General features: G+C 41.2%; 1 protein-coding gene across 2 annotated transcripts in view; it reads left to right on the plus strand.

Moving 5' to 3' along the window:
• The first annotated feature begins 416 nt into the window (after positions 1-416).
• MSRA (methionine sulfoxide reductase A) overlaps positions 417-19,158 on the plus strand; it is a 201,643-nt gene continuing 182,901 nt past the window's right edge. The window contains exon 1 of one of the 2 annotated variants that reach the window (XM_070932210.1): positions 417-608. In XM_070932210.1, the coding sequence (XP_070788311.1) occupies positions 473-608 (136 nt within the window). In that variant the 5' untranslated portion in view covers positions 417-472. The remainder of the gene's footprint in view (positions 609-19,158) is intronic. The other variant, XM_070932209.1, reaches the window with a different exon arrangement.

Below are 19,158 nucleotides of genomic sequence, written 5' to 3' on the forward strand. Positions count from 1 at the left end.
TATGCTAAACTGCAGCCAGCTATCTCGTAGTTTAAGGCAGGGGTCTCCAACCTTGGCGACTTTAAGCCTGGCGGACTTTAAGCCTGGCGGACTTCAACTCCCAGAATTCCCAAGCCAGCTGGCTTGGGAATTCTGGGAGTTGAAGTCCGCCAGGCTTAAAGTCGCCAAGGTTGGAGACCCCTGGTTTAAGGTGCAAACCTTTCCTATATCTTCCTATGGGCCAGAGATCCCGTTGTAAATATTGCCTATGAGTCAAACGAAAGTTACACATAACCAGCAGCAGGATCATCAGAGGCAACAACAGTGCAGTGCCGGTGCCTGGACGGGCTCCCGTCTATTTCTCTCCCGCGCGGATTGCTGGCCACGTGCTCCAAGTCTCGAGCTCGGCATTTACGCAAGCCACCAGGCAAGTTCGTTACCGCCTCTTCCTCCTTTTTGCCCTTGGGGGCTTACAAGAAGGCGGGAGGGGCAAATGCTTTTTGCTGCTACTGCCTGCCGTCTCTTCCGTACTTTCGCCACCATGGGAGAAGCCTCTTCGGTTTTCCTAAAAATCCCCAGCAAAGAAGCAGCTTTGCCTGGCAGAGACCAGAGCCTCGTCCGTATTCCGGGTAGGCAGAAGGAGAAAGAAAACACTAATTAATCTTAACTGTTGGCGTGAGGCAGTTCCCTGCGCATGCGCTTTGAGAAAGCAGTTGACGGGGAAAACGTCGACGAGCTTTTTGAAGCCTGGAGGGCGTACGCTTGCTTTCTTTCGTCCGAGTAGGGCTTGACGCATGCGCCTGAGCATGCCTTCAAGTGTGAGGCTGAATGTGGCGTGACTGCTCCGGAAAAGCCAAGCCATTCAGTCCATTGCGCATGCTTATTCGTGCGTGTAGGCTTGGTTAGCTTGCCTATTGCGTTTGGTTTGTGCTTTTATTAATATGCTATTTTTGACTTTGCAGTAAATGATTTATTCATTTGTTACCAGCTTTGATTTAATATTATTGCTAAGGGGTTTTTTATTTTCATAGTGAATGTTTTTAATTTGCTTGAAATGTCAAGTGTTTAGACAAAAACAATGAGGAAAAAAAAGCACCTGGCCTGCTTTTAACACAGTAACAAGCTTCAACCCGCAGAAATCAGCAGGTAGAGATTTTAGCAGTCAATTTCAGCTCAAGATTTTGCTATTACAGACATAGGAAAATAAACTAGTATAAAGTCTATTAGAAGGGCATTTTATGTTCTCCAGTTGTGTATCCAATACTGTAGGGTTCTTGAAATATTTTTTATTATTCCTCTTATTTCTGTAACTATATTGTTCTTAATTGCATTTTATATCTGCTTACTACCGGCATACTAACGACATGTTCCTGCTTCTTTGGTTAGCATTGCCAAAGCCAACAGGGCACGTAGATAGGGAATTCAATACAATATGCTTGATGAATGTTTTAAGATACTGTTTAAGAATGAATCTAGGCTAGACTAGGCTGGGCTGGGCTGGGTTGGGTTAGGTTAGGTTATGAATCTAGGCTAGGAAAGTTTCTTTTATTGCACATTTTCTGGTAGGTCAAGGGAGAAAATGCATACAGGTAGTCCTTAATTTACAACCATTTGTTTAATGACCATTCAAAGTTAGAACAGCACTGAAAAAAGTGACCTAACTCACTCATGACTGTTGCAGCATCCCCATGGTCATATGATCAAAATTTGGATGCTTGACAGCTGGCATGTATTTATGAAGATTGCAGAATCCCGGGGCTATTGTGATCACTCTGACAAGCAAAAACAATGGGAAAGCCAGATTCACTTAACCCAGGGGTGAAATCCAGCAGGTTCTGACAGGTTCTAGAGAACCGGTAGTGGAAATTTTGAGCAGTTTGGAGAACCAGTAGTGGAAATTTTGAATAGTTCGGAGAACCGGCAAATACCACCTCTGGCTGGCCCCAGAGTGGGGTGGGGATGGAGATTTTGCAATGTCCTTCCCCCAGGAGTGGGGAGAGAATGGGGATTTTGCAGTATCCTTCCCCTGCCACGCCCACCAAGCCATGCCCACCAAGCCACACCATGCCCACCAAGTCATGCCCACAGAACCGTAGTAAAAAATTTTGGATTTCATCACTGACTTAACCATGTTATAAATGTAACTACAGTGATTCACTTAATAACTGTGGCAAGAAAGGTCGTAAAATGGGCTAAACTCACCTAACTGTCTTGCTTAGTAACAGAAATTTTGGGCATATTCTCTAGGGCACATTTATTTTATCCCCAGTAATCCTTTCAGTTTTAAGTGGGAAATAGAAGTGAATGTGAAATGAAGTGAGGCCTTATGCAGTGCATGTAATAAACACTACAATTCATCTGTAGTAACTACCAAGTGGAGATGTCCTGTCCTTTAGGATAATTTTTTTCTAAAGCTTTCTGAGCCTTTTATATCTATACGTTTAGGACTAGATTGCCAATAAATTGGCTAGCTCCATACATCACACTTAGCTGGTTTTCTTAATGAAATTTGTTCAAGAAAACCACAGTTGGCTTGATTCACACATGTTAAATCATAGTTTACAAATACAGTGGATGGGTTCATATAATGCATTATGAGTACAGTAAACCGCATTGTAACTAATACAGTCCCTGAATCAGTTCACTGCCTTCTAGCATTTATATTGTATGAAACATAAATGGTTAAAAAAAATCTTTAAAAGATTTCATTCATATGCACTCAATCTTTACATTACATTCTTTTGTTGAAAATAAAATATATTTTTATGGATTAATAGTGCAAAGAGAATTTATGACTGGCACTTGGAATTTCTTAATATAAAAGCTTTAAAGAAAGCAACATGTCAAAGCACATACTTAAAAGCTACAATTTCTGAGGTAATATTACCTGGATATCTGGCACATTCTTATTATCTTGCAGTATTCATTGGTAAGCCTTTCTCATTTAGAAGATTCTGTTCCAGTTCAATTCCTGCAGTTCTTGAAAAGTTGCTTATTAGGTCCTCTTACATTGCTGTTTGCATTATACTGAAATTCTGAAGCTGGATTTCTTCTCTGAGAAGATTTATGATGGCTTTGTAATCAGAGTACAGTTTGCTGAAAGAAAATATCATGTAGTTTTATTTGTTTTTTACAGTCTTTCTTCCTTAAGAGCAAGAAAGTTATAAAAAAGAATATATATACATATATATATATATATATATATATATATATATATATATATATATATATATATATAGCACTTCGATTTTTCATTAACTTTAGCAAAGATGGAGATGGATTTTATTTTCCCACTGTTGAGATCTAGAAAAAACAAACAGTCCTCTCAACTGTGTTGGACTGAGAATTTATTCTATTTTTACAGAACATTTTTTAAAAAATCCTGGAAAGTGGGTGAATTGAAGGGACTGCTGAATATTTACTGTAGATATATTGGTTTGGAGACTCTGAAGTAGATACTATTTGGATTTCACTTTCTGACAGTTGGGCATTGTATTTTGGAGGTCAGCAATGCAATTTATATGCTAGAATTTCCTCTTTTGTGAATTGATTAAATATACAACAGCTTGTTTTTGAATCCAAATATTTGTGGATTCATGAACTCAATGGCAAAGATAATTTTAAGTATTTTCTCTATATTTCTTAGACAATGGCATTGCACATTAAATAATTTTTAATAACATTCATATGGGAGTCCCTGTGGATTTTACTCCATTAGTTTTTGCCGACTGCAGGGGCATTCATCTCGTTTCAACATTCACATGCAGTAGATTCTATATGAACTTTGTCAACGCTTAGTGAGGAATCCTATGTAATGTTGGCTACGTTCGTATCGCAGGCTAATTTGCAATTTGTTTAACTAATTTATTCAAGTAAATTGCATTTGGTGGAGTATTGAACACTTAAGACAGCAACTGCATCTGGCAAAGCACAATAAACCAAAATAGAGTTATGCAATGTGTATCTAAACCCAGGTACAGTTTTATATTCCTCCTGCAAACTGATAATGCATTGAGAATTTAAAACTGCTGGCAAAAGCAGCATCTTAAAAATATTATTGAAAATACTTACTCATGAATGAAGTGACACTAAATGCCAAAGTGAGAAAAAAATCTTGCAGTCATCTATACCTATTTCCCAAATATGATTACATTTTTTAAAAGGATAGTGTTTCATGTGTTATAACTGGGTGATGAAATGTTGATGTGGCATATCAAGCCATGCTAAGAGCTTTAGTAACGTTATTAATAAAACAGCATACTAGAGATTACATTATATCTTGTGCACAATGGCTTCTGGGTTTGCTTCTTTTAATTAAGTCTCTATGGTGTCTACTTCTCATGTAACAGGAATTACATCAAATAATAATTTCTTAATCCCTGTTACGGGAAACTTCTTATCAATTTTAGTGTAATGTCTGTTGTGAATAAAACTGATGCTGCTTAACAATTAAGTTGCATTCAAGTCATTCGTTTAATTTGTGGTTTACATTGAATTATAATAACTGTATGACTCTTTGATTTTACCACATATAAAATATTGGATTCTTTATGACTGAGTCCAGTGTGACTATCAGTTGTTAATATGATTCTTAGGCAATCATTATCTGCTAAACAAGTGTATGCTTTCTTGCCTGTATCCTCAGTTTTGGAATCTATCGAAACTTCAAGAACTGTGGATTTCTTGACATGGAGGATAGTTTAAAGAATTATCATTTAATGCTGAAAGAAGAAATCTTTGCTGCTGGTTTGCAGCAATGGATTGTTCATAAAAGTTGTTTGTCAACAGTTATTTTATAAAAATGAAAGATGAACTGATAGATATGGACAATTTTTGGAGTTCTGGGTCCCTCTACCTGCCCTATGATTTTGTAATCAATCTAATCTGAGACATGAAATCGTGTGGAGCACAGATCAAATTTGTCCCTATAAGCCCAGCTCCACTCATCTGTTTGCTCCATCCTATCATTCACTTCCATTCTTGGTCCTAAATGTGCCAGCACACCAGGCACATAACAGTGCTGCCTTATCTCCATCATTGTTGATAGACAACTTGAAGAAACATGAGGTCAGATAGATCCTGGACTTCCATCAGTATTGAGTCATCTTGAGTACTTCATTATTGACTGGAAAGGGTACAGCAGGAGGAATAATCTTGGGAGGATACTATGAATACTGAGGAATTCTCCATAGTGTAGAAATGGGAGGTGCCAGTCTGGGTATTCCTTGCTCTAGCTCTATGTCCTGAGCTGAAAAGTTCTGAAGATCCGCCTCCCTGGTGACGTCTCTCCAGTTTTTTTCAGCTCAGCACAGCTCTGGCTGCAATTTTTAGCTCCTGAGCTTTGAGCTAGCCAAAATAGTGATAATAAATTCCCTGGATTTTCTTTATTTTTCTTTCTTTTGGATTTTGTTTCTGTTTTCTTCTCAGCCTCTCCTTTGCTGGATTACCAGGTATTGGTCAAAGGGGCGCTCTCCGGTTCTGGATCGAGCGGGGGGGGGGGGTGGCTGTTGTTCTCCCCCAACCTCCCCTATCTTGTGGGCGGCTGTGAGGGGCTAGCCGGCTGGCTTTCGCCCCGGTCCCTCCAGATCCTCTTCGGAAGCCTCCCAGGCTTCCCAAACAGCTGCGGGAGCCGCGCGCGCCATTTTGGCTGCCGCGGCATCCCTTTTGATCACCGCTCGTCAGCTGTGAAGCGGAGCGGCGTTTTTTCTTGCTTCTTTGCCTTGCGAAGCTTGCTGCAGCCTTGCAAGCCGGATTCTTAGCCTGGGAACTGGCTATTTTGAATGTGGCAGTTTCAATGAAAGTGGCGATGGCTGAAGAGTCTGGGCATGGCGCTAGGGCCACGCTGCGCCTTTGTTAGTAATGGCGGCTTGTAAGTCGCGGCGGCTTTCGTCCCCGTGCATTCTTGGCGCTACTTAGTCCAGGCGGCTTTGATCCCCTGGCAACCTTTGGGCACAGCGCTGCTGCTTTTACACTTGTGAAGCAGTGAAGAGCGTGGATCTCTAACCAGTGTAATTTATATCTGCGGGTTTGCTGGCCAGCCTGACCTGATACTGATTCTAATTTTCAAAGAGGGCCTTTATTTATACTGTGGCAGTTGAAGAGCGGCCATTTTGAGACCTGGGAGCCATTTTGTTTTTCATTCAAGGCCTGTATAATTATATATATATATATATATATATATATATATATATATATATATATATATATATATTCTCTCTCTTTTGTTATCTATTTGCAGAGTCTTTGGATTTTGGTTTCCCTGTGATTGACAACTGACTTATATCATGGGGGATGCTGACAGGCAATCTTCCTTCTCTGCTGAGGGCTCCTGGTCTCCTCTACCTGACAGGGGCAGGGCTTCTAGGCCTCGAACTGCCAGCATTGCTGCAACTAATAAAATTAAGGCCAAGGCTAGAGCTCGCCCCGGGCGTTCCAAGGCTGAGGAAAAGACAGCTCAAGTTAGACAATGTGCCTTGGACAGAGAATTTGCAAGGGCTGCTGCCATTAATACGGCTGCTGACACACCTCAAGCCACTGTGCCTGCGCTTCAGACTTCAGTTCAGACTGTGGAAGATCCTGTCCCTCAGACTGTCCATTCTCCCACCTTGGCTGGGCCATCCAGGGCATGGTCTCCAGAGATACAGGACGAGCCCCATCAGCGTCCAGGGCCTTCTGGGACCATTAATCGCCCTGAAGCCACATTTACCCCCACGGCGGCTGGCCTTCGTCAGGATGGGGGGGGGAACTGGATGCTCAGAATTCCATGAAGTCCTGGGTGGAGCAGGCAATTAGGCAGGGCATTGTAGAAGGGATGCAGCTTCAGTCACAGATGTTTGCACAAATGTATGCCCTTAGACCTGAGGTGGAGTCCCAGGGCTTTATTGCCCCTTCTGAGGATTTCCATGGGCAGGTCTCCCCTTCTCCCTCTGAACTAGTTGACTATGCAGAAGACTGTTTGGAAGAGGGAGAGATTTCGGATGGGGATCAGGTGCAACCACCCAGGCCAGCTTATGGCCTTAAATAAGCCCAAGGGCTTATTTAACCCCGCCCTTTTGAAGCCACTTCTGACAAAGGCCAGGGCCACTGCTCGATTGGGCCCTGACCCAGCACTCTCTGGTACCTCGGGTACTGGAGAGCAGGATGATTATCTTTTCACAGAGCAGGCGGTGGAGGCAGATACCATTCCCATTCCGGAAATGTTTCTGGACATGATCCGTAGACAGTGGGCGGCCCCAGCTCTACCCTCCCGGGCCTCAGGGCTGGACAACCAGTTGTTTACGGTGGATGCGGACATGCTTGCCTTGTTGGAGGTTCCAAAGGTGGATGCTCCGGTAGCGGCTCTCACCTCTTCTTCTGTTTTACCACCTGATGCAGAGGACGCCTTAAAGGCAGAAGATAGGCGAGAGGAGACGGCACTTCGTCGCGCGCACCAGGCGGATGCCTGGGCTGTAAGAGCCTCTTCGGCAGCATCTTTCCTCACCAGAGCGTCGGTCAGATGGCTCCGCCAGCTACAAGGCCATTTGGCACCAGATGATGTTCAGGCACACCAGGACCTTTCTAAGATTTTAGCTGCAGCGGAATACACGGCGGATGCTACCTTGGCCGCTGCCAGGTTCTCCACCAGAGCCATGGTCTCGTCAGTCACTGCTAGACGTATGCTTTGGCTGCGTCATTGGCGAATGGACGGGAAGAATAAGTGGAAGTTAGCTTCAGCTCCCTTTGAGGGGGGGTTTCTCTTTGGCCAAGCCTTAGATCCTCTACTCATTGAAACGAGGGATAAGAGGAAGGTCCTCCCGTCCCAGAGCAGGCGATCGGATTTCCGTTCCTCCCCTTACTATAGGCGGCCCTCCTTCCGTCAGGGGGGAGCCGGGCCAAGCTTTCCCCGTCAGCAACGGCCCTTTCACTTCTCTAGACCTACTTACCAGGCAGATAGATCAGCCTTCCCCCGGGGTCGCCAACAGGCATCCAACAAGCCCTTCAGGGGCTCTGGGGGCAGAGGGGCCAGGAGATCTAAGTGACTGTCCGTCTTTGGACCCTCTTGGAGGCAGGCTCAGCCTGTTTGCAGACCGCTGGGACGACCTAACAACAGACAATTGGGTGAGGGAGACAGTAAGAGCAGGGCTCTCCCTCGAATTCCTTTCACCTCCTCCGAGGCGTTTCCTCCCCTGCCCCGTTTCTGGAGACCCGTTCAGACGGGGACTCATGGAATCGGCTATCCAGCATTTGCTGGATATTCGGGCCATTCAGCCAGTTCCACTGGGGCAGAGGGGGTGCGGGTTCTATTCCATCCTATTTGTCATCCCAAAGGCCTCGGGGGGGTGGAGGGCAATTCTAAATTTAAGAGGTCTGAACGAGTTTCTCGTTTACCGGAGGTTCAAAATGCACTCCCTGTATTCCATCTTGGCGGGAATCAGGGAGGGAGACTTCCTAGCCTCCATCGATTTGACCGAAGCATACCTCCACATACCAATTCGGCCGGAGCATCGTCAATACCTGAGGTTTTGCTATTCAGGCCGTCACTACCAATATCTTGCCCTGCCGTTCGGGCTGGCTTCCGCCCCCCGGACGTTTACCAAGGTTCTTTCTGTCTTGGCGGCGTATCTCAGGTCTCTTCCCATCAGAATTCAATGCTACCTCGACGATCTGCTCTTACAAGCGTCCTCCCAGCAGCGAGCGGAACAGGACTTGGCCACTACAATACAGGTATTGAGGGACCATGGGTTCTCGGTGAATCTGGCAAAGTGTCATCTGATACCTTCCACAAGGTTAGTGCACCTAGGAGCCCTGATAGACACGCAAGCGGGGCAGGTTTTCCTGTCCCCGGACAGACAGGACAGTATAAGGGCACTGATTCATTCCCTTCAGGGGTCCCAGACAGTTCGAGTAGACCAACTATCCCACCTGCTGGGGAAAATGATATCTTGTCTGAACATTGTTCCCTGGGCCAGGTTCCATGCAAGACCACTACAGTGGTTCTTGCTTCCCTTTCAGAAGGCAGGGACGAGCTCGTATAAGATCAGAGTTCAAGTTCCGTTACGGGTTCTGCGTTCCCTGACCTGGTGGACGTCAGAGGCCATCCAGAAGGGGTGTTACTTCAGGGAGCCTCACAGGGTGGTAGTAACGTCAGATGCCAGTCTTCTGGGCTGGGGGGGTCATTGCGGATCCCAGGTGGCCCAGGGCCGCTGGTCACGCCTCGAAATGTCTCACCAGATCAATTGGCTGGAACTCCGAGCTGCCCGTCTGTCTCTCCAGACCTTTCTGCCGCAGGTGAGGGGGCAGCATGTGCTCCTTCTCACGGACAATACAACAACGAAAGCCCATATCAACAGGCAAGGGGGAACTCGTTCCCAGACTCTCATGCGAGAGGCGGAGGCCCTTTGCCTTTGGGCAGAGACTCACCTTTTGTCTCTGTCAGCGGACCACATCGCCGGGACGGACAATGTCGAGGCCGACTGGCTGAGCCGAGCTACTGTGGACCCCTCGGAATGGAGGCTCCATCCCGACCTCTTTGCGGAGATTGTCGACCGGTTCAGTCGCCCGGTAGTGGACCTCTTTGCCTCTCCAGCGAACTCACAACTTCCTCTTTTCTTCTCCCGCTTTCCAGCCCTGGGAGCGGCGGGGGTGGACGCTCTGCGGACCCTGTGGCCCAGGGGCCTCCTTTATGCCTTCCCTCCCCTACCCTTGATCCCAGCCGTCATTCGGAAGTTGTTGTTGGAGGGGGCGGAGATGGTGTTAGTGGCCCCGCATTGGCCCAGGTGGCCTTGGTTCGCCGACCTCGTCGACCTGTCGGTCGCCAGGCCCTGGCGGATTCCCCCGGACAGAGTCACCCTCAGCCAAGGTCCGGTGCTGCACCCGGAGCCGCAGAGACTACAGTTAGCCGTGTGGAGGTTGAGCGGGGGCTCTTGAGGAGGGAGAACTTTCCGGCCAGGGTCATCAGGACGATGCAGGCGGCCAGGCGGCCCTCCACCACGCGCATTTACGAGGCCACATGGAACAGGTTTGCGGTGTGGTGTGCCTCTAGACATTTGAGTCCAACTTCAGCATCCGTGGTGGAGGTGCTCGAGTTCCTTCAGGACGGGTTGGACATGGGACTTTCCACTAACACTCTACGGCGACAGGTGGCTGCGCTAGGCACTGTCTTGACACTTGGGAAGTGGGGTTCCCTCGCTAACCATCCAAGGGTGAAGATTTTTCTGCGTGGGGCGGCTAATTTAAAACCACCGCCTATTCACCGTTTTCCCACTTGGGACCTCGCTAAGGTCCTTCAGGTGTTAACAAAGGCACCTTTCGAACCATTGAGGGAGGCTAGTCTCCGTCTCCTATCGTGTAAAGTAGCTTTCCTTGTGGCCGTCACGTCTGCCCGACGGATCTCGGAGTTGGCGGCTTTATCGGTGCGGAAAGACCTGTGTATTTTTCACCCCAACAGGGTGGTTCTGCGGCTGGACCCTGCCTTCCTTCCTAAGGTCAACTCCTTGTTTCACCGAGCACAGGAGTTGATCCTGCCAGACTTCTGTCCTCGGCCTAGGCACGCCTTGGAGCAGACCTGGCACACCTTGGATGTGAGGAGGGCCCTCCGTATTTACATTTTTAGGACCTCTTCTTTCCGAAAGACGGAGGCTCTTTTTGTCTCTTTTCAGCCGTCGACTCTTGGCCACAGGGTGACCTCTTCCACGGTGGGGCGCTGGCTTAGGACGTGCATCTCTTCGGCATATGAGCTTCAGGCTCTCCCAGTGCCTCAGGGGATAACGGCCCACTCCACCCGCAGTGCTGCCACAACTGCGGCCTGGTCTACTCAGGCGTCAGTGGATGACATCTGTAGGGCGGCCACGTGGACTACTCCCACTCCCTTCATCCGTCACTATAGACTTGACTCCTTTGCTTCGGCGGAAGCAGCATTTGGGAGAAGAGTACTGCAGCGGGTTCATGAAGATCCGGGGTCGTCGGCCCAGGACAGTTCCCTCCCTTAGGGCTGGCCGGTCTTTGGTATATCCCAGACTGGCACCTCCCATTTCTACACTATGGAGAAGGGACGTTGGTCTTACCGTGATACGTTCCTTCTCGTAGTGTAAAATGGGAGGTGCCAGCCCCACCCTGTCTGTGGCTGCCTGGGCCGGCTCCCCTGGTGGAGCATGTTGTTTCTATCTTTCAGACTGCATACCATTCGCTTTGGCTTCGCTGGCAAAAACTGAAGAGACGTCACCAGGGAGGCGGATCTTCAGAACTTTTCAGCTCAGGACATAGAGCTAGAGCAAGGAATACCCAGACTGGCACCTCCCATTTTACACTACGAGAAGGAACGTATCACGGTAAGACCAACGTCCCTTCTCTACTTCTCTAGATGCAGTATGGTCAGGCTTTCTTCTGTCCCCACAGAGACCTGCCCAATCGGAGCAGATGCAAGGGGCTGAGTAGACAACCCTAGGCTATGCTGCTATGGCCCTTTGTAAATAGGGAGCAGTGGCAAGGGTAAATGAACTGGGCTGAAGAAAGGAAGTGAGGATTGTGAAGACCCAGATTTCATTTCCTTGTAAAATTCCTTTACAAGGCATCTTTCCCTTTGTTGCTTAACAACTTGCTTATTAACCACTTCACTCAGCAACCAAGGTTATGGTCCCAATTGTGGTTGTAAGTTGAGGACTACTTGTATTGAATAAAACACTATGGTTATATTCATGCATTACATTATTCTGCTCACATTACTATAACATGGTATTACATATTACTATATAATAGCATAGGGGTTGGTTATTTGAGGGATTACCTATCTTCAGTTGTTTCTACCTGCCTGCTATGTTTGGGCAGAATGGGTACACTACAGGTCCCCTCAATTCATGATATATTATGGGACCATGAAATATGCCTTATCTGTAGCATACCCTGCCCTGTAGCATATCCTCCCAGAGATACATAATAGTGACCAGTTACCTGGTATTCTGGAAGGCCCTTAAGACCTGGCTCTGCTCCTAAGTCTGGGTTAATTTGTCTGTGGCGCATCTGTCATCCTTTTATTTTTATGATTTTTAAAAGTCCAGGCTGTCTTGTTTTATGTTTTTAACTGTTTTAATTCTGTATTTTTGGAGTAGGTAGCCATGACGCATTTAATAAATAATAATTCATAATTTACAGTGACTTACATGAATAAACAGTTAAATATTTTGTATTGCATTAAGTCATAATGTAAGTGTTTTATTTTGGTTATAAAAACCTAACCAGACAGCTGATATTGTAAATTGGCTTCATTTTGAAAAATACTTAAATATAATTTGAATTTAAGATTGTTGTTAGTTTAAATTAAAATCTAAATTTTCATGGTTTGTGTTCTTTTCTAAAATGGTGGCATCTTGCTTAGCTGCAGCTGCTTCGGCTCTCAAGAGTGTTGGGGTTTTGGAGATGAAAGTGCCATCCGGTTTGAGTGATTCTTTGGGAATTGTGACAAGAAAGCGGAATTGTATTACAAAATTGTTATGACTGTCATTCTGTATTGGATTTGGTGATATTTTGCAAGAGAGGAACTATTGGTAAAGCTATTCTGGAGAGTGTGTTGCTTCGGACTGCTTCGGTTGAAGGTGCAAGCAGCAGAAGTGTCGGTGGGTTGTGTGGAGGGTATGAGATCGACTGCAATCTCTGAAAGTACTTGGCAGAGCACTTTCAGAGTTTTAGGTGGCGGAGGCAGTGGGAGCAGCAGCCTTTGCAGCAGGGAAATCTCCCTCTGGTGCTGAGCATCTTCTGAGGAGGTGGCAGTATAATCGAAAGAGGAAACGAGGCAAACATGGAGGGCTAACAACTAGGCTAAAGGCTAATCCATATAGAGTTCATTACCATCTATTTTGCTTGCTAATGTGCTCCTTAGAGCCTAAAATGGAGTACAGGAAGGTAGAGTTACTAACAAACTGGCAGGTGAGAAACTGCTTTGTTATCATTGCAACAGAAACTTGGATAAAGCATTCTATTCTGGATAGTGCTGTTAGCTCGGTGGATTTTCAACATTTCAGCTTATTTTCTTTTGAAAACGGGCATCAGAATGTCATTTTTTAATATGTGCCAGTGTGTTCATAGAAAAAAAGTGACAATAACGGTTGTCCTATCCTATTCTGTCCCATCCTATCAGCCGATGTCAAGAAAATCTTAATACAGTGTTTTGAGTTGTTTATGCAATAGGAAGCTCCTCCTATGTGAAAAGCTTCTCTGCTGACATTTCTAGGAAAATTTCTTATTGCTGAGTGCTGCTTATAATTGCCCAGGCTTACTGAGTAAAGAAAAAAAAAGTTACTATCCTACAATATAAAATCCATGAAGTCTGTACTGGAGTTTGGCAGGAGAATGGAAGTTGTTGCCAGGATATGGTTTCTGACCATCGTTGGTCAGAAACCATATCCCGGCAGCAGCACCCATTCATTCAGCCAAGTTGTCTTACAGATATCATGGTTGGTATACTGCACAACGATTATTGTGCAGAGTATATGCATAATATATTGATTTTCAAAGGACTTCTATTAGAAACAAGGACTTCTGATAAGTTAGCACAGACTGGAGCTCCGCCAAGACTGCTTGGGAAGGTTGCCATCCTGGGAGCGATGAGTAGTGTAAGCTGAAGAAAAGAGGGGAAAAAAGGCAAGACTTGGCAAGGTTCAGTGAATCGGCTTCTTTTGTCTATTTTCTCGGCTTGAGCTTCGGAAAAGAAAACCATCTTGGGATAGAGGAAAAAAACAGAAGTTTCTGGTATTCAAACTTAGAATGATATTAAAGTCGCTTGGGATTTTTTAAAAAAGATGATATATTAAATTTGCTCATAAGTGACTTGGGAAGCAACCTTTTTTAAAAAGAAGCTATCATAGTGTTTGTTTTGTACATGTAAGATAATGCATATGGTATCTGAATGTTGTATGTATAAGATTTCAAAATGGGAGGTGGGGCAAAAATGAAGATTCTAAAAGTGAAAACATTCTATATAGAAAAGAATGCTATTAGTTTGTATGATAAAAGATATTGATTTATTTGTTTTTAAAATTGGGTGGATGCTTTAAAATTTGAAATAAGAATATAAATTTTCCTTTTCTATCTTCATAACACTGCAGTTATTAACTTTGAAAGGCTAAAAACTATGATGTTTAAATTGATTAAAAAGTCAAAGTGGAAACTAGGAATGATAGTTCCTTATTAATTATCATAAAATAACAATTACAATAATAAAATATTATTATTAAAAAAACTTTCCAAGGAGCCCCTTCTAAGATGCATCCTGAGATCTTCTGTGAAACAAGAATACATCAGAATATTTTCTTAAAGAAGAGCATTTCTTTTTTATATTTTCTCCTCTCCTGGCTTACATTCTCCTTTCACTATTTATTAACTGTCAGTGGGAAAGACCAGAACATGCAATTGGAAGAAACCACTGTGTGCTTGAAAAGGAACAAGCAGTGTTGAAGATGGGATTTCTACTATTGCCCATCAGAAGTTTGGGGATTAACCTTTTATAACACAGGTGTGAGATCAGTGTTCTTTTTATATTATTTCTGGATAAAAATTGTAGAACAGAAAAAGTTACTTCTCTTGTGTTTGGATGGTGGCAGAATTAATTACTTGATGAAGAATGTTTTTACTGGCTGTAGCTGTAATTGCTATATCTAAAAGAAAAAGTGCCACAATAATTATTGGTTAACAATAGATTAAATTAGATTCATTGTAATTTTAACTATGGATTTGAATATTTAAGATGGAATCTGTAACTGTTTGGCAGGAAGTAAGTTTCAGTGAACTAAATGGATTTTAATGGTCAATAAACATGTATATTTAGATATTCTTTTCAGTACATAAAAGAGGAATAGTTTATAATTTACTGTAGCACATGTATGAAATATCGTCAATCAAGCCTTGAATTATTTTATTCCTGATTGATTTTTGAAACATGATTGATGTGATGTGTCATGTATTAAAATTAAGTTTCTTAAAACAGTTTTCATACAAATTTGTGAGTACAAGTGAACATATTTATAAATGTGTTTATTTCTATTTGTATATTATTGTTGATATCACAGCTGTAATTATCAAGATATTTAGGCAGAAGTAAATCTATAAATAGTGAATATAATTTAAAAACAAAGCATTAAAATAGACTGTTTTCTAAATTTATATAGTATGAAAATTGATTTGTTTTATTTGGATTAAAAAAATTCTGAAAATTTGCTTAGTTGTATTATTTCCAGAAATCATTACAGCATTATTCTTAAATGGTTCATTGAATAGATAAATCCCATATATGTTTTTAAAAGGAGATATTTCATGTTCTACTTTATTTTCTAAAATTAACATTTTGTTAATGGAGTATTATTGTATATTTTATAACTGAAGAACTATTACAATTAATGGAATTAAGATTTTGGTTAATCTTTCATTATATACATTTAACTAAATCCAGTCCATGTCTAAACTTTAAAATTCTATTGATTTAAATGTTTAAACATATTTTTTTAAATGAAAGGGATTGACAGTTCAGTTCTGTGCGTTTGACATATCCTTATATCCAGTGGGACCCACTCTAATAATTACCAAGTTCCTGCTATGCTTATAAACCATCTATCTGAGATTAAAACTTGGGAAGTACTACTTTCAAGATCTGTATTAGATTATCCTTACTTTACTCAATTGGGGTTTTTGGGTGTGTTGTGTTATGTTTTCTGTTTTGCATACAAATCCCAAACAAAGGATGAAATATGTTCTTATTATTTAAAAAAAATAATCTACTTTTATTTAATACTTTACAGCTAAAGAATGTGTTTTAAATATACTTTGGATAATTAATTTTAAAAGTATTAATGTATTTGTTATTCTTCCAAAACCTTTAAATCACCTTGTAAGCTGAGTGGTTACAGAATTAAGGAGTAATTCTGATTTTCCAAATGGAAATTGCATAATAGCACAAATCTATATATCCATATTCTGGAATTCTGGAAGATTTGGGATCAATTCTCAATAGTTCAGGACTCCAGTTGATAGCTTTGCTACATAAAAAGACAGATTCTTAATATGAGAATAGGTAAAACTACATTATTTAATGTGAAATGCTTTTTAAAGATATAATTTCCAGTGAAATATGACCAGAATAAGTTCCGAGCAAGTTTCATGGAAATCAGTAATATTTTCAGCATTATTGATTGAAGCACATTTCTAACATAGTATGGTTTTGGACTAAATAATACGTAAAAGTTTTTGAATATTTAAGCTCTAATCTATATAAATTTGTCAGGAAGTAAGCTGTACTGAATGGGACTTAACTCTCAATAAACATGTATATTTAGAAACTATTTTCAGGACATAAAAGAGGAATAATTTATTCTAATAGAAAGTATCATTGCTAGCTTTGTTAATGTACTATATGGATACAATTATTAGTCATTTTCCCCTTAAGTTTTGGAATATATAACCTTTAGGATAAATTACACAATTAGAAATGCAGAGTTTGCAGCCTGAGCCTACTATGTGACCTCAAATGCCTTTGATGTAGTCCTCAGACCCTGTGCAAAACCTGTATTTCAGTTTTAATTTTTAATATGGAGAAAGATGTTTATAATACTTGAACAATATTCTATTATTTAAAGAAGTATTTTATTTTTTAGTTTTAATCAAATTTAAATGTAATTTTTAGTCTACTTCCCCTCTATATTTAGTATGCATTGCCAGAAATAACCATCATAGATCATTTGTGAAAAGGGTTTCATTACAACTAAGTTTTGTCTATATCCCACGACATTTTTTGTTTTTTATGTCTTTGAGTCAGTGTTGAGTCAGTCCTGGTGACTGCCTGGACTAATCTCTGCAATTTTCTTGGCACATTTCAGAATGGTTTGCTGTTGCTTGCTTCCTAGAGCTAAGGTAGAGTGACTAGCCAGCATCACCCAGTTAGCTTTGTGCCTAGGACTCACAGTTTCTAATTCCTAGCCTGTTGCCTTGACTGCTTGATCAAACTGGGTCTCTGTCTTAGAACATATCTTGAACAGTATAATAGTCTTGGATGGTTTTGTTTTATTTAATTCCAGATGACAATTATTTCTAGACTTTATTTATATACATGATAACTTTCTGTCATTTTAACTATTTTATTATTAAAATTAAAGTTAATAGCTGCAGATAAAAACCAATAATACAATGTATAACATTTAATAACAGCACTAATTGTGATAGAATGTACTATACTAAAGAATTAATAATATGGAAAAACATGTTTGTAGAAATTATCATGAAAGCTGTAATGAATCAAGGTAAAATCTTATAAAAAACTCACCATTTTTTTTTAGGGAAAATAATCTTATAAAAAACTCTTACCACTTGTCTTTTAGGGAAGTAATATTTCATGGAGTCGATTCTCTATAACAACAGTTGAGCAAACAGCAGAGTTTTGGGGCTACTTTGGGCAACTTTTTTCCAGTGAAATGGAAAAAAAATGATGTTCCTAGAGCGTTAATATAGTTATACTCCTATAGTGTTAATAAGAGAACAAAGGATGAGTTTTGGGGAAAAATAGTGCAACATTTCCAGTACAGGTGATCTGGAATTAAAAATTATTTAATGGAGTAACATACGTAGATGGATATTGGCTTCATACAAACAGAGGGAATGGGCAGCATGCAAGCAGTATAAATGTCAAAGAGAATACAGCAAAATTAACTAGGCCATTTAGAGACCCAAGAACAAGTACAATTGATTATTTGCTAAATATCTGCTTTGAAAAGGGCATGTTTTGAAAATGTATTTTAACCATAAGAATATTCATTTAGATGCATAACAGAGAAATGAATATAAAGTATGATGGAGTTGTAATTTATTATGAAAGATTAAATTTATTGTTATGAAAGATTGAGAAGATAAGGAGGATAAGAGGATCTGAATGAGTGACAGACCATTGTTTAGTGATGTCAAGTACACATCTTGTGAAAAAGATTTTGATGGGGGGTGCCAAAGAGTAACTATGGAAAGAAAAGAAAATATGAGAAAGTAGATGAATCTTCCCACAAAATGAATGGAAAGTAGGTATTTTGTGGAAGTGGCTTGGAACAAGAGTGAAAAGAATTAAGCTGCAAATTGCTATAGCAGTGATAACTTCTTAATCTTAAACGTCAGCTTTGATATACTCTAAATTAAATGCTTATAATGGATTTTACAGTAGAATGCGCCTGTCTCCAATATCAGAATCAATCTTCTTAAATTCAATATTTCTGAGGATATCTTATTCTAAATATGTAGTCCACTTATAAATAAACTTGAACTCTGCATGATAGTGATGCTGCAGAGCCAATGTGGTCCAGCCGTGTTGGACTAGGATCAGGAACTAAAATTTCTATCAAAATTGGTTCCAGGTGCAAAGCTTTTTGATTCATTTGTTATGAACATTAACAACAAAGTGAGTCATACACATTATTCAAGATTTATTTGCAAGCTTAAATACTTGAGAATGCAAGCAAACATATATCTGAATATTTTCTATTCTACTCTACTCTACTCTCATTTTTTAAATAATTTACCTATAAAACATCTTTATGATTAACAAGTGTTGCTTTCTTCAGTAGGAATACCTCAATTTTGGCTTAGATTAAGTGGAAAACCATTATATAAGGCAAAAATAGCAACAGGGTATTGGCTGAAAATTATTTTTAAACTCCCATATACTTTACAAGGAAATTATTATATTTTACTCTCCATAATGCCTTGGAAAAACAGTGATTAAGATTTGTGTAAGACTCATTTAATAGAGTGGAATCAGATTTATTAAAACTTGGAAATCAAGTTCAAAGAAGGAAAGCCAACACCATCAATATTTACAGTTTACTTTAGAAAACTAGCACATAAGAGTATATAATAGAGATGCATAAAATTATGCAGGTGATGTTAAAATATCAGAATTGGGACTGATTAAAAAGAAAATAGGAGGTAACACTTGATCCATAAAGTATAGTTAAGATAATGGAATTCACAGCCATGAACTTGCATTTTTTTGTTTTACTTTTATCTTTCAAAAAAATACATAGTGCTGGTATACAAACAAGTGAATAATCAACTCAGAGTTCTCATTCAAGGCACAAATGACCAGGCTCAAATTATTCTACATTAGACACATTATGAAGACCTGGGTCTCTGGAGAAGGCTGTAATACTGGAAAAGATGGAAGGAAAGAGAAGACAATGATCA

This window comes from Pituophis catenifer, unplaced genomic scaffold (assembly GCF_029215685.1).
Source record: "Pituophis catenifer annectens isolate HBS135680 unplaced genomic scaffold, rPitCat1.0.hap2 SCAF_1, whole genome shotgun sequence".
Taxonomy (NCBI): domain Eukaryota; kingdom Metazoa; phylum Chordata; class Lepidosauria; order Squamata; family Colubridae; genus Pituophis; species Pituophis catenifer.